Source organism: Pinus tabuliformis, chromosome 1_2, assembly GCF_031772625.1.
Source record: "Pinus tabuliformis cultivar Carrire ecotype Pingquan chromosome 1_2, CPIR1, whole genome shotgun sequence".
Lineage (NCBI taxonomy): Eukaryota > Viridiplantae > Streptophyta > Pinopsida > Pinales > Pinaceae > Pinus > Pinus tabuliformis.
Window position 1 is genome coordinate 1,317,901,569 of NC_142298.1, and position 14,606 is coordinate 1,317,916,174.

General features: G+C 39.4%; 1 protein-coding gene across 1 annotated transcript in view; it reads left to right on the forward strand.

The window, feature by feature from the left end:
• Positions 1 to 1,452: 1,452 nt before the first annotated feature.
• Positions 1,453 to 14,606, forward strand: part of LOC149211076 (uncharacterized) — a 140,139-nt gene continuing 126,985 nt past the window's right edge. Inside the window, exons 1-2 of the mRNA XM_089396895.1 lie at positions 1,453 to 1,815; positions 4,420 to 4,484. Coding sequence (XP_089253021.1) covers positions 1,629 to 1,815; positions 4,420 to 4,484 — 252 coding nt within the window. The 5' untranslated portion in view covers positions 1,453 to 1,628. The remainder of the gene's footprint in view (positions 1,816 to 4,419; positions 4,485 to 14,606) is intronic.

A 14,606-nucleotide genomic window follows, 5' to 3' on the forward strand; every position in this document is an offset into this window, starting at 1 on the left:
CCCCAAGGAGCATATTCGTACCAACAAACACTCACCACCATTGGTTGAAAGCGGGTGTCTAAAAGGCCCGTTGGAAAAGGAAACGATTGCAAGCTATTGTCTATCACACGATCGATAACATTTTTTGTGCTCATTTATTTGCTGTAATGTAAGTTTTGGATTTTTGTGCCTTGTTTTCATTATCATTTGTAATATAGGCATTGGATTTCTATGCATTATCTTATTTGCATATGTGATCAATGATATTTTCATATTTGATCAACTGTCAAAAGATCACATAGGCATTTCAGATTTTATCCTCACCTTATAATTAAGGAGATCAACATAATGATACTTGTTAAATTTGAAGAGCCCACAAAATAGAAATCATGGAATGTATTTATGTTTAATAGTAGTGATAAATTAATGAGGCATAGATCCGTAAAGTTATCCAACTGGAAGGGCAAAAAATACACTCTTACAAAATTGAAAAGCATGTTCAATTCAAGGATATGGAGTGCAAAGGCAACACCCACACTTCACACTCAATTCCGGGCAACTCTAACTGTGCAGAATGCAGAGAAAGTTCATTGTGCGGAATGCAGAGGTCCCTCCGCACTCTGCACAATGAATTGGAGATTCATTTAGCCCATGTATCAATGTTTTGCACCCTCTTCCCCCACCCATGTAAAGGACTTGCAACATTGGGCAACACAGTAGTAGTGTCAGGGATAATCGTGTCAGGCATAACAACGTCAGTGTCAGAGTCAGAACACCCACTAATGGAATGATCACTCAGAAAATTGGGTTTTTTTGGCCATAATTTTTAAATTATCCGTGAGTTATTGACAAAAACGAAAAATAAAATGCCTTCCACCAGAGTTCGCTGAGGCAATTGAAAATTAGAAATAATATTTTTAGGAAATTGGAAAATTATTTTTGAATTTATAGAAAATAGAAATATTGAGCATTTTCATGAAACTTTGGTTAAAATTGCAAAAACACGGCAAAAAAATGTAAAATCAATGCACTTTGACTGCGAGACGAATGCTATAGTCCCTCGCGAATCAAGGAAAATAATGAGGCCGTATTAAGATTATTAAATTTAACATTTTCATGTATTTGGAAAAATCCTATTATTTGTACTATTCAAATATCATTAAAGTATGAATGAACCTAATTGCAAATCAATTCCAAACACCAAAATTCTAAAAACATTAAATCATAATTTTTTTTAATCATTTGTAAATAAAACCCTTAACCCCTTACCTTTCACCTTTGTGTAAAATGACGGTGTGAAACCTCCTTCCCTTTGAAACATCTACCAAAAGTTTAATGTGTCACGATACTCCAATTAGATTGGAAACTTATATATGCAACTGGGTTGAATATAATGAAGCTGAATTGCGGCACAACGTTCTGCAGCAGGTTAGAAACTGCAGAGTTTGTTGCGAAAAATTTCGGATTCTACCTAAAGCGGCATTGCAGCTTCGAAGGACCAAAACAGCCTATTGATCGCTAAATTTGCTGCATAATTGCGCATATCTCGGTGTTTTTCGATTCAGAAGCCGTCAAATTTATCACTTTGTGCTGATTCGAGATTTTTTTTATCAATTAAGTGGAGCTATAAATCAATTTGAGGGCAGAAAATGGTGGGAGCTGCAGAGGAGGCCGAGTTGAGTAGGTTGGAGTCGCAGGTCGATAATGGCGGAGGGAATGTATGGGAATATCTGTGTCTCGTGAAGAAGCTTAAAGTCAGGTGTTCTGAGAAGGTCTTACGGCACGGAATGGCTCTTCTGAATGATGCCAAGGGTAGATCCAAGCTAGGCGGAGAAGGTTTGTAGGGTTTTCCGTTTATTCTATTATTTATTTATTTTTTGTTAAACTTCAGGTATGACCGTGTGTTTATATTGCCAGTCGTTTCGATTCGTTTTAATTGTTCGATGGGGTTTCCGAGGAATAGATCTGGTGAGGGTTTAGTCGAATACAGTGTCGTGAAGTGGAATTTGATGGACTAGGGTTCGAGCCACTAGATGATGTCAGGACGAAAATTGTGGCCGCGTAGTCGAAGGAGGCTACGTTTTAGCCCGCTAAACAACGGAAATTTCCGCAGACAAAATCTGGCCAATTTTTTTGAAAATCCGGTTTATAGCTTTCCACTTTAAGAATTTTGGGTGCCCAGAAGTTTTGAGTGCATTTTCACCATTAAAAAAATTCAAACGCTCTGCGCCAAATGTGACAGTGTGTTTTGGTTTTCATTTAGTATTTTACAAAGATCTGAATTTTACTTGCCTTTGGATATTTATGTCAACTGGCCTAATCAGCCACCGTCATTCACTGTAACTTACCAAGATCGAGTATAGGATAAACCATAAAAAAACTGTCACACCACCAATCCATGGATGGTGGAAACTTCAGAATTCTATCACAACATTTTGCGACAGCAAATGCAAAACTACGAGCTGGAACATAGAATTGGATTCTGATTGATGGAAAACTTCGAAATTCCACCCAGGACAGTGCACTGCAAAGGTTATTGCGTCAGTTCTTTTTGTTTCTTGAACTTCTTACAGACATAAATGCGTAAATTTGTATATAGGTATGTTCACACACTGTTCACTCTCATCGCCTATGGGAGAGAGGAGATTTGGAGAAATTCCCTAAGTCACCAGGACGTTTATCAACGAAATAGCTGGTTCATAGGCAGCTAGCGTGGATGTCCAGACTCTGCTGTGAACATGGATACCTATAAGCACAGAGTTACATTCAATCCCCGAGCTGTGCCAACTCTAAGTTGAATTCAGAAGACTTCGACTGTGAGAAATGAGAAGGAAATAGGACGGGGGCTATTTGTCCTTCCCCCATCACAGGTTATCATGGGTCTGCTTATTGGGGACAAGGTTTGGTATGGGACTGTGTCTTTGATGATAAGTTTGGATCTGGATACTGTGCAAAATGACCTGTTGACCAGTTGCATGGTTGCTTTTTTATCAAGGTCAGAGGTGGACATTTCGACACCTCTCTGCATGGAAAACGTATAATTTAAGATCGTAGCTTTTCGGCTCTTATGACCTTGTTAGGTTTCCCTGCAATATACCATTGGACTTGGTGGATGACTTGGTTAAGATTTCTACCAGATTAGTGGCAAATTTGTGACCATTGTAAGGAAAAACCTGGAGCGAAATGACTTGGCTAATTGCAATTTTTTTCTGGAGAGTCTGGACCCGCAGTGGCATTTTCAGGTGGTTTTGGAGGAAACTAGGGGGCTGCTTCCCTCCCAAAACAGCCCCCCTTGGCTATAAAATTAACTCTCCTTCTCCTAAACCCTAAACCTAAACAAAAAAGTAAAAAACCTAACTCAACAGCCCACCTTGGCTATAAAATTAACTCTCCCTCTCCTAATCCCTAAACCTAAACAAAAGTTAAAAACCTAACTCAACCCTAGCAATGCTGACACACGAAGGTAATATTAAATTCTTAAAGTAAAAGTGAATGTTGCCATCTATTGTTTCAGGATGTTTAAAAGTGGTTCCAACCTTATTGAATGCCATATGGAGAAAGTAGAATTTAACATCCCACTCGAAATTTAGTAGGGTTAATAGCTTTTAGGATTTTAGGATTCAACATTTTCATTGAATTCTATCATGTATGAGGGTATGGGATTGGCATTTTATCAAGAGCATGAAGTCCTTTATGTACCTTTATGTTGATGATATTGATGATACCTTTATGTACCTTGATGTTGATGATGTTGATGATATCATTCAAACCAAAGTAATTGGTTAGGAATGTTAAGCTTTTTCTACCATATTATAAAGTTGAGATGAACCATTCACTCAAATCAAAATCATTGGTTAGGCATGTTAAGATTTTTCAATTTCTTCCATATTATAAGGTTGAGGAATCTGAGTTTTAAGACTTTGAGCTAGATGATGTTTTATGTAGCTCTTGTTGATGATCCCATTTCTAGTAATGGTGAATTAGTGATGAGTTCGATATTTTGATTGTGATTTATAGTAGGCCAATGGCCTAGTAGCTTGTAGTGTTGTTTTTGGACTCTAGATGCTGTTTAGAGCCTCATTGATTATGTATTTTGTTGATGATATGTATTGTGCTTGGTGGCATTTTGATATACGCAACTTTACATAGTACTTAGATGAGAACTTTGCATGTTTTGTCTCTAATGATTTGGAATCATGATTTGAAATCTTAAAAGTATTTTTCTTAATTAAAAGTTAATTATTTTATGTATTTTTTAAATGACCGGTTTATTGAATCTTGTGCGGTCCGGTTTGATCCGGTTTCGGTTCGAAACCCAGTTTGATAGGTGGATTGGTTCAAAATCTGGTTATGGTTTTTAAAACTATGATTTCCAGTCACTTGTAGATGATTATTTGGATTGTCACTTTAGCCTAATTTTTTTCTTTCTTCATTTTGCAGTATGGACTTTGTATGAGCAAGTATCCATTGCGGCTATGGACTGTGGGCATTTGGAAATTGCAAAGGTGGATTATCTTTCTTTACTCAATCACTTTGATTTTCTGCTTGGATTTTACTTCTAGTTTGTTTGTAATCACTTGCATGTTTGACTTTTCAAAGGTTGGTAATTTGATCTTTGAATCCATCTATTAGTATTCTTGATCTTTGTATAAGAATCACTTATGTATTGCTTTTATGTTTTAACAAGAGGTCCTTCCACTTAAATTGCTTTATGTACAAATAACTAGATCAGTTAGGAAGGCTCTGTATTGTATAAAAATTGTTAGGAGATGCTAGGTTTATTATTATGTACATAATATGGTTTTGTTGATTTTTATTTATTTGTTTGTTTGTTTTTATTTGTTGGTAAAATTGATATGTAAACTTTAGAACTATCAAGATTGACACCACACAAAGCTTCAAATGTTTCCCTTCATATGCCAAGTTTTTGTAGTCTTAATTTAATTGTAGATGAGTTGCTTTTATTCTTGTATTGCATGGTTTTGTTTTAATCATATTATCATAGGATGCTTTTCACAATGTTATAACTTCTAGCTTTTGGGTTGGGAAGTTGTTATAAATGATATCACGTTTTGATTTATTTTTATCCCAGTTGTTCAAATATGTAACAAGGTTTTGTCTTCATAATGACATATGTAATCATGATTTTATGTATTTGATGTAATAAGAAAAATAAATTTATTACTATTCTTGAGGCATGGGTTTCATGCTCAAGGGAAATATATTCTTAGGTCAAGTAGCCATTGAGTGCTTCTAGGGCTTGTCATTGAGTCTATAAGTCAAATGTGTCATTATCATGTATGAAAGACCCTTTTGGGCATATTACATATTGAAAAGAAAAAATTACTTGAGTTAAAATATAGTCAAAAGACCCTCCAAGACCTTGTCATCAAGTCAGCCTAAAGGAAGCAATTCGTACCCCTTAAAAGCCTAGAAATAAGAAGGAACTCGACCTCATTAGGACATTCATTCAAGCAAGTTCGATCCTCTCAAAATAGAAGTTGGAAAAGGATGAAAAGGGAGAAGAACTAGATCGAAGTTTTTGGGCCTCTCTCCCTCTCGTGTTAAGGTTTCCACATTTGCTGGGCAGGTCGAAGTTGTAGAAGAATTTGCTAGGCAGGTCGAAGTTGCAGATGAGTTTGCTGGGTAGGTTGAAGTTGTATAAGAGTTTGCTAGGCATGTCGAAGTTTCAGAAGAATCTGCTGGGTAAATCGAAATTGTAGAAGTTGCTGGAAGCAAGGTTTGACTTGGTCTTGGAGGGTCTTGGTCAAAGGTCTTGGAATTCATCAATTGAAGTTCTATAAGAAGAGAATAATTCTTGTGAGTTTTCCTCTCAGTTGGAGAGGTTTTGGCCCTAGCTGATCGCCTACATCTTGTGTCCTATTGTCTCATTGATTTTATTGTTTTGTAGCTGTTTGATGATAAAAAACACTGATAATAATCAAATGTAAGAAGAAGCTCATCAAGTTAAGTAAAAATACATCACAAGTAGTGATCAATGTAAGAGAAATCACCCAATCTAGTTGCCCCTAGATTTCTCAACATGGTATGAAAGCTAAGGTGACAAGACAAGGAAAGACATCTTAAAGAAGGACACTTAAGGGCTGAAGCACTAGAAAGCATCTAAGAAGCATCAAGAAGTTTGATCAAGAGAGAAAAAGAAGCCTAATGCCTAACGAAGAAAAAAGGAGAAGCGAAGCATCTTAGATATGTTTTTGGGCTATATTCCTCCACACGTGCGAATATTAGGGCATCATCTTGCAACAAAAAAATATGAAGTATAAGCTACTCCAAGAGAGCTGAAGTTTTGGGGCAAAAAAGGACTCCCTTGCAAGCTGAATTAATAAGAAGAAGATTCCATCTCAATGAAGGAGAAAGGAGACAAATCCATCCATTTTCTAGTCACACGTATGAACTAGGGTTTTTGCTGAAGAAGCTGAAATTGCAGTTTTGTAATAGCAAGCCGAAAATCTAAAAAAGGGCCGAAATATGAAGTTGTAAGTTTGACAAGCGTAACTAGAAGGAACTAAGAAGACCTCAAAACCTTAGCTCATCCAAAGAAGAACTACACATTGAAGCATCTAAAAGCTCTACATTCTGGAGAAGCATGAAGAAGCGTAATCATCATCATCAAGGTGATCTCCCTCTTGTTGAACGAGCACTTTTGAAGGAAGACATCTTCATCAAGAAGACAGCTTCTATCATCATCAAAATCAAGAAGGCATCAAGTTGAAGAAATTAACATCAAGGAGCATCTTCACTCGAGTATCTTTATAATCTATATTTGAATATATCAATATGACTTCATTTTGCAAGGAGAGCAACAAATTGGACGGGTCATTAAACTTTCTTGCATGGAAGAAGAGGATAGATTTGATTCTCATTGAAAATGAAGTCGTTGAGCAGGTTAAAGGTTCTGTCACAAAACCTCCAAAGGAAGAAGATCAAGCTTTAGCTGAATACATGAAAAGGGAAATAAGGCTTAAAGAATCCTTATGTAGCAAAGTTGGAAAGTCAAAAGACATCTATGACAAACTGGTGGAATTATTCTCTGTAGGTACTGCAGGAGAAATGATATCATTGAGAACCGATCTCTACAAGATGATGATATCAAAGGAAGAAGGAATAACCTCATACTTCATGAGGGTGTCAGAAATATGAGACCAACTGCAAGAGTTGGGGGAAATCATGAGAAATGACCACTGTGGTTCTAAATACACTACCTGATGGATGGGAGAACTTCATATCAAGCATTTTTGGAAAGAAGCAAGCCACCTCATTCTGTGAACTCTGGGAATTGTAGTAAACCAAGAAAAAAGCAATGTGGGACCAGGTGAATAAGTTCAAGCATTTGTTGCCATGTCTAAAAGGAAAGGGAAGGTTTGAAAAAATCTGGTCCTCAAGAAGAAGGATATGTTGAAGATCCAATGCTATGGCTATCCAAAATATGGGCATCACAAGAGAGATTGTCGAGAATTAAAGAAGGACAACAAGAGGATAGAAAGAAATAAAACTCATATCGCCAAAGAAGTGGAAGAACCTGATGAGAAGAAATCAAAGGGATAGATCTTCACTGTCGGGGTTCCTCCAATGCGTAACAAAGAGAAGCAGGAGGTGAAAAGACCTCTACCATGGCAATCAAAATGAGAAGCATTATGACTAAATGCATCTTAGTAGAAGATGGCATCATAGTAGAAGCATACCATTAAAACAAGTGCACATTAGAAAATCTTGAAAATATAGCTGATGTAGAAGGCTACATGATTGTAGCAATCATCATAGAAAGGAAGTAGCTCTTGGTAACGTCATTAAAAGCATAATCTACATGATTGTAGCAATCATCATAGAAAGGAAGTAGCTCTTGGTAACCTCATTAAAAGCATAAGTAGTACTTATGGGAAAAGAAAAGTCATCTAGCATAGAAAGAACTCATCATGTATCATCATCATTAGGAAGGAGCATTTGCAGGATGAGGATAATCAAGATCCTCTGTTGGAATCTTCATTGGAAGGTTCACCTCTCTTGAAAGAAGCAAGTGTCTTGTTGAGAATTCCGTCTTGTATAGGATTCATGGGATGATGGTACAATGATAAAGGAGTGCAATAGGTCAAGATGGTTGAAGTACTTTCAATCAAGGAAGAAGGAATTCTAGATGACCAAAAAGAAGAAATGAGGTATGTATGCATGTATTTGATAAGATTGAGTCATGTCATCATATAGTTGCAAATAACATGGATGAATGCTCTACCTCATGAGCATGATCAAAGAAAAGGGATCTCTTTTGTTGGAAAGATGCATGAAGGCATGGTTCACATTTTGACAAGATGAAATCAACATAATATGTCCTCATATGGAATATAAGGTGGTTAACAAAGGCAAAGGAACTATGATGAATGTTCTTGAGTAGCAATATGTGAAGAAAGAAAGAAGAGATCGTGAAAGCTGCAACTATGGTCACTAGGAATCAACATCTAATGAATCTGATGTGAAATATCCATGGGAAAGGCATGAAGACATTGATAAAGTCTAAAAAGGAAGAAGACCCTTAACATTGAAAGTCTTGGAGATGTGTTTATGAATATGCAGGATGTTGATGTCTCTAACCATAGATGTCATGATGAAAGGCCATCACAAAAGGTACTTTTGATTTGCTATTTATCTTTGGTTTTTGAATAACATTTGGATGGGTTAATGCAGGGATACTAGAAAAAGAGTTGTGGATGTCACCTACAACTAACACTCGTGGTGGGATGTAAGGCCCTAAAGGAAACATGATGTGGAAGAGGTAGCTGTATAAAGGAAAGCCAAATGTGCACTAGAAAATCACTTTTTGATAAGGGGAAGGATGACATGATTGACTTGAGGAAAGTGATGGATGGCCGATGTCCTACAATGTGAAGGCTCCATAATAATGAAGATAAAGGAGGAGCTCAACAAGCAGCTAAAGGTCCCATGATCTTCACCAAAGAAAAGATAGTTGCTGCTGGAAATAGGGCCCTAGTTAAGAGGGAACCTAAAAGCAAGCTTATGGTTAAGGAAGAACTTGGAAGCAAGTCCCTAGTTAAGAGGGAGCTTGGACAAGTCCCTGCTTGTGAGGGAGCTTGGGTTCATTCCTTTTTACAGGAATGGGTATATCCTCCCTAGTTGAGAAGGAGAGACATGCACATCATTCTTGTCTTCGCTTAGGAAGAAAGAATGGAGGATTGGATAAGCATTTGGCATCTGATACTCTTAGAGGATGTGGTAGGGCATCCAAGATAAGAGTAGTCGTATAGGACTGTTATTCTTTGAGGACGGAGAATCCAAGATAAGAATAGTCCTGGAAGGACATACCTTGTGAACACCCGGGTGGGGTATGCTTTGACTAACAATATACTCATTATGATTAGGGGGCATTGTGCTATGATCTTGTGGAGAGATAGAGCTGTTAGTCAAGGCCTTGCTATGTGACAATGTTGGATGATATGATGCTAAACAAATGGGTTACCAATCTGACTCTTCTTATGAGAATTCTTTAGATTGAAAATGTCCAAGTACCTTGTATGGATTATGAATATCTCCCTAGTTAAGTGGGAGTGTTGAAATATGTAACTAGGTTCGGTCTTCATAATGACATATGTAATCATGATTTTATCTATTTGATGTAATAAGAAAATTTTATTATTATTCTTGAGGCACGGGTTTCATGCTCAAGGGAAACTTATTTTTTGGTCAAGCACCCATTGAGTGCTTCTAGGGCTTGTCATTGAGTCTACAAGTCAAATGAGTCATTGTCATGTATGAAAGACCCTTTTGGGCATGTTACATATTGAAAAGAAAAATTTATTTGAGTCAAAATAGAGTCAAAAGACCCTCCAAGACCTTGTTATCAAGTCGGCCTAAAGGAAGCAATTTGTACCCCTCAAAAGCTTATAAATAAGAAGGAACTCGACCTCATTAGGACATTCATTCAAGCAAGTTTGATCTTGTCAAGATAGAAGCTAGAAAAGGATGAAAGAGGAGAACTAGATTGAAGTTTTTGGGACTTTTTCTCTCTCTCTTGTGTTAGGGTTTCTACATTTGCTGGGCAGGTTGAAGTTGCAGAAGAATTTGCTGGACAGTTCAAAGTTGCAGAAGAGTTTGCTGGGCAGGTTGAAGTTGCAGAAGAATTTGCTGGACAGTTCAAAGTTGCAGAAGAGTTTGTTGGGCAGGTTGAAGTTCCAGAAGAATCTGTTGGGTAAATCGAAATTGCAAAAGTTGCTTGAAGCAAGGTTTGACTTGGTCTTGGAGAGTCTTGGTCAAAGTTCATAGGTCTTGGAATTCGTCAATTGAAGTTTTATAAGAAGATGATGTAAGGAGATTTTGGGGTATAGCCAATTTCCCCTTTCTTTACAATTTTCGATCCTGAGGCCTGTGGGTTATGGCCCACAAACCTATCAGAAGCATTTAAACATTGCTTTTGCCTTAAAACCATGGACCAGACATTTATCGGGATACACAGGATACACGGGAACTACACGGAAAACGTCGCTTGAACCCTTGGGCCAGACTTCAAAATCTATAAGCCCACATTTATAAATATCGTCGGGTTCGCGCTCATACTTCGCTTTTTGGCTGCACTTACTCCTTCGAACTCTGATCTTCGATCTCCGATTATTGGCTATCGCTATATTGGAGTTTCGGCATATCGCATAATCGCATAGCGCTTCACTTTCTCCAATCGCCGATCATATTCTTCGGCGTATCAATCATTGGTGGATTGGCCCATTGGCAATTGACGTATTGTAACGTCGACGCACCTCTTAACTCTGCCACTGTCATTTGACTTTGCCGACATGCGAACGCCGATCAAATCTTGACCGTCGATCTGGACTCGATCTGACGGTTGACGTTTGATCGCGTGATCGCTACCGCTATGTATCAAGGCTGATTCCGATATCGTTCCAATGGTTTTCGGCGATGCGATAAAGTGCGATCGCTCATCGCGATTGGATTTGGACCGTTGATCTTCCAGATCCAACGGATCCTGTGAATTATCATTTAATCCCTCTTGACCTGATCTCCTCGCCTCGATGGATTTCTGTGTTTAAACACAATTCTGCCACCAAGTCCGTCTACACAGAGAACACTCATATAATATATAACAATATTTCGTTAATCAATGGATCGCCATCGATCCTTATAGTGATCGATGGTCGATCAAACTTGCAACACTGGAACCTTCAAGCCATCATCACATATATATACACAAATAACTCAAAAGGGCAGTATTATATAAAATACGCGGAATCCACCCAACGCACATCTATTCATTATATGATTACATCCTAAGGCATTTCAGCCTTAGTCATAGTTCTCCTCTCGACTACATTGTGAATACTCTATGCTTACACAGTTTTCTATCTATTCCTTTATCTCTCTCTCTCTATTGAACACGCAGGTTCATCATATATATATAAAACACATTGGATCGGATCATTGAAAGGATCCGATCAAATCCTCTCCATGAATCACTCAACTGTCCCTAATTCTCTCTACATGCATACATATGTGGCATATTACATTTAATAAAGTCTTCCAGAGACTTTATCCATTCCATCATTTACTCTGTTTTAAACAGATTTATCCCCTGTTCAGCTCTGATGGTCCACGTCCTCTCGTTCTCCGCTTTGGATTCCTCTTTTAATTAAGGGGGGGTCAGATGCTCCTGCATCAGACTCTCGAGGCACAAAAATTTATGATCTCCTGGTCATATGCTTCTCCTTATCCATAGCAATTCTACCCACTTCTCAGTGGAACTGCCTTCATGATCTTCTGTGAGTTGCAACCAACCTCTGCAGTAACAGTCTTCCTCTGCTACACGATACCTCACCAAGCTTTCTCCTCTGAGTTTAGTCTTTTGGCATCCTTATGGTTCTCTCTTCTTTGGAACTACTTGAGCGCTCCTTGCTCTAGGTTGTTGCAAGTCTTCTCACCTTCCGCTATTGTTCTCTGCACGACAGTAGGACCACAAACTCTCCAGCTTTAAACAACTGTACCTCGTTCTCCTTCTGCTTGCACTCTTCTTCCTTCTCACAGGAAATCCTTTCCCTACTCTGATACCAAATGATGAAAGGAAACTTTGGGGTGTAGCCAATTTCTCCTTTCATTACAATTTTCGATCTTGAGGCTTGTGGGTTATGGCCCACAAACCTATCGGAAGCGTTTAAACATTGCTTTTGCCTTAAAACCATGGACCACACATTTATTAGGATACACCGGATACACAGGAAATACACGGAAAACCCTGCTTGAACCCTTGGGCCAGACTTCAAAATCTATAAGCCTGCATCTATAAATATCGTCGGGTCCATGCTCATCCTTCGCTTTTTGGTTGTGCTTACTCCTCCAATCTCCGATTATCGGCTATTAGTAGATCGGAGTTTTGGCATATCGCATAGCGCTTCACTTTCTCTGATCGTCGATTGGCTTCATCGGCGTATTGGTCATCGGTGGATTGGCCCATCGACAATCGACGCATTGTAATGTCGGCGCACCTCTTAACTCTGCCGTTGTCATTTGACTTTGCTGACATGCGATCACCGATCAAATCTTGATCGTTGATCTGGACTCGATCTGATGGTTGACGTTTGATTGCGTGATCACTACTGCTATGTATCAAGGCCGATTCCGATATCGTTCCAGTGGTTTCTGCCGATGCGGTAAAGTGCGATCGCTCATTGCGATTGGACCTGGACCGTTGATCTTCCAGATCCAACTGATCCTGTACATTATCATTTAATCCCTCTTAACTTGATCTCACTTGCCTTCGATGGATTTCTGCATTAAAACACAGTTCTGCCACCAAGTCTGTCTACACACAGAACACTCATATATAACAATATTTCGTTAATCAATGGATCGCCATCAATCCTTATAGTGATCGATGGTCAATCAAACCTGCAACACTGGAACCTTCAAGCCATCATCACATATATATACATAGATAACTCAAAAGGGCATTATTATATAACACACACGGAATCCACACAACATGCATCTATTCATTATACACAGTATGATTACATCCTAAGGCATTTCAGCCTTAGTCACAGTTCTCCTCTTGACTACATTGTGAATACTCTGTGCTTACACAGTTTTTTGTCTATTCCTTTATATCTCTCTCTCTCTATTGAACACGCAGGTTCATCATATATATATAAAACACATTGGATCGGATCACTGAAAGGATCTGATCAAATACTCGATTTCTCCAGGTAGCAGTGCTGGAGACCATGCCCCTCCTGAGCCTTGGGTGCTGCCGATCCACGCTTTGCCCTTCTGCCATGGGTGCCGCCGCCCCTGTGAGTCTGACCATGACCGTGTGACCCTTCACCTTTGTTCACCCCCACCTCTGTCGTTTTGCCACCATGATGGGGCATCACAGTGACCAGAGCTTGGTCTGTCACCCCTTCAGAAGCAAGGGCAGCAGGGGAGGAAGAGCAGCCCCTTCGCGTCGGTGGTTTCATAGCTTCCCACAGTGGAGGCATGCCTTGAACAAGCACTAAACACTAGACTTCCCACTCGAAAGAACACTACCCGCAGACAGAAGACCCGAGCAACACCACCCAGAATAACACGAATTCACCAAGATGGCTCCTTCTACCCACGAAGGACCACCCCCACCAGATAATCCTGACACCTCCACCTTCTAGAATACCACCAATGATGGAGCGCCACCCAGGGATAGGGGAGCTGTTTCCATCCTGATACAAGCGCAAAATTAGCCACCACCTACCAAATTCGACAGCCATAAACCATTGGCGAACCCACCAGGCCCCGTCGCACCAAAAATCACTATTAGAGTAGGGGCACTTGGGTTTCCTCCTCCGGCTGCGAGGTTTCCTTACTGATGAGCTCCACCATAGTGTAAAAACAACGCAGAACAGGTAACCTCTAGACCGCGAGGAGTTTTTCTTCTGCACCCAGTCTTTCCTTCTGCCACCAATAACCAAGATTCCTTGCCGCAAGGACCAAATGAGCCCACTACCTTGGTATATTTCCACAACGAGCAACCACTCTCCATTTCCAACGAACATCGACCTCTGGTGCCTCCTTCCCGACAACCACCACAACTCCCAACACCATATCCGAATGCAGAGACGAATGCCTAGTGCATTCATCGCGCGTTGCCTTAACACTCCACCACACCCACACACAGATGCTGAATAATTGCTCACACGAACGACTGACATTAAGACAGTGCCTCTCTCGGTGCATGTGAAGTTGTGAAGGGACCGAGAGGCTCGTCCCTCCCATCATATCCACTTGTTTTCACACATGGGAGGCGATCTCCATGTGTTGCCTTGATCTCACCCCCATCGGGGATGTGCTTCCAACACTTTTAAAAACCAAAGCTGGGCTTGATACAAATTATCTTTGTTTAGCTTAGAAGCTTTTTAACATCTCCAAAAAAATTGAAAACTGCTAACAGTCCTTAAGTAGAGCTCAATGTTAGTTTTACAAAATTACATCACTGACCATTCACAAAGTACTAGAAGTACTGTCCCAACCTTGGCTTAAGAGAGATCCAAACAGTGTGATGTCCACTCTATTGTTGAAGAAAGTGTAACTAGGTTCGGTCTTCATAAATATGAAATGCACTTTTG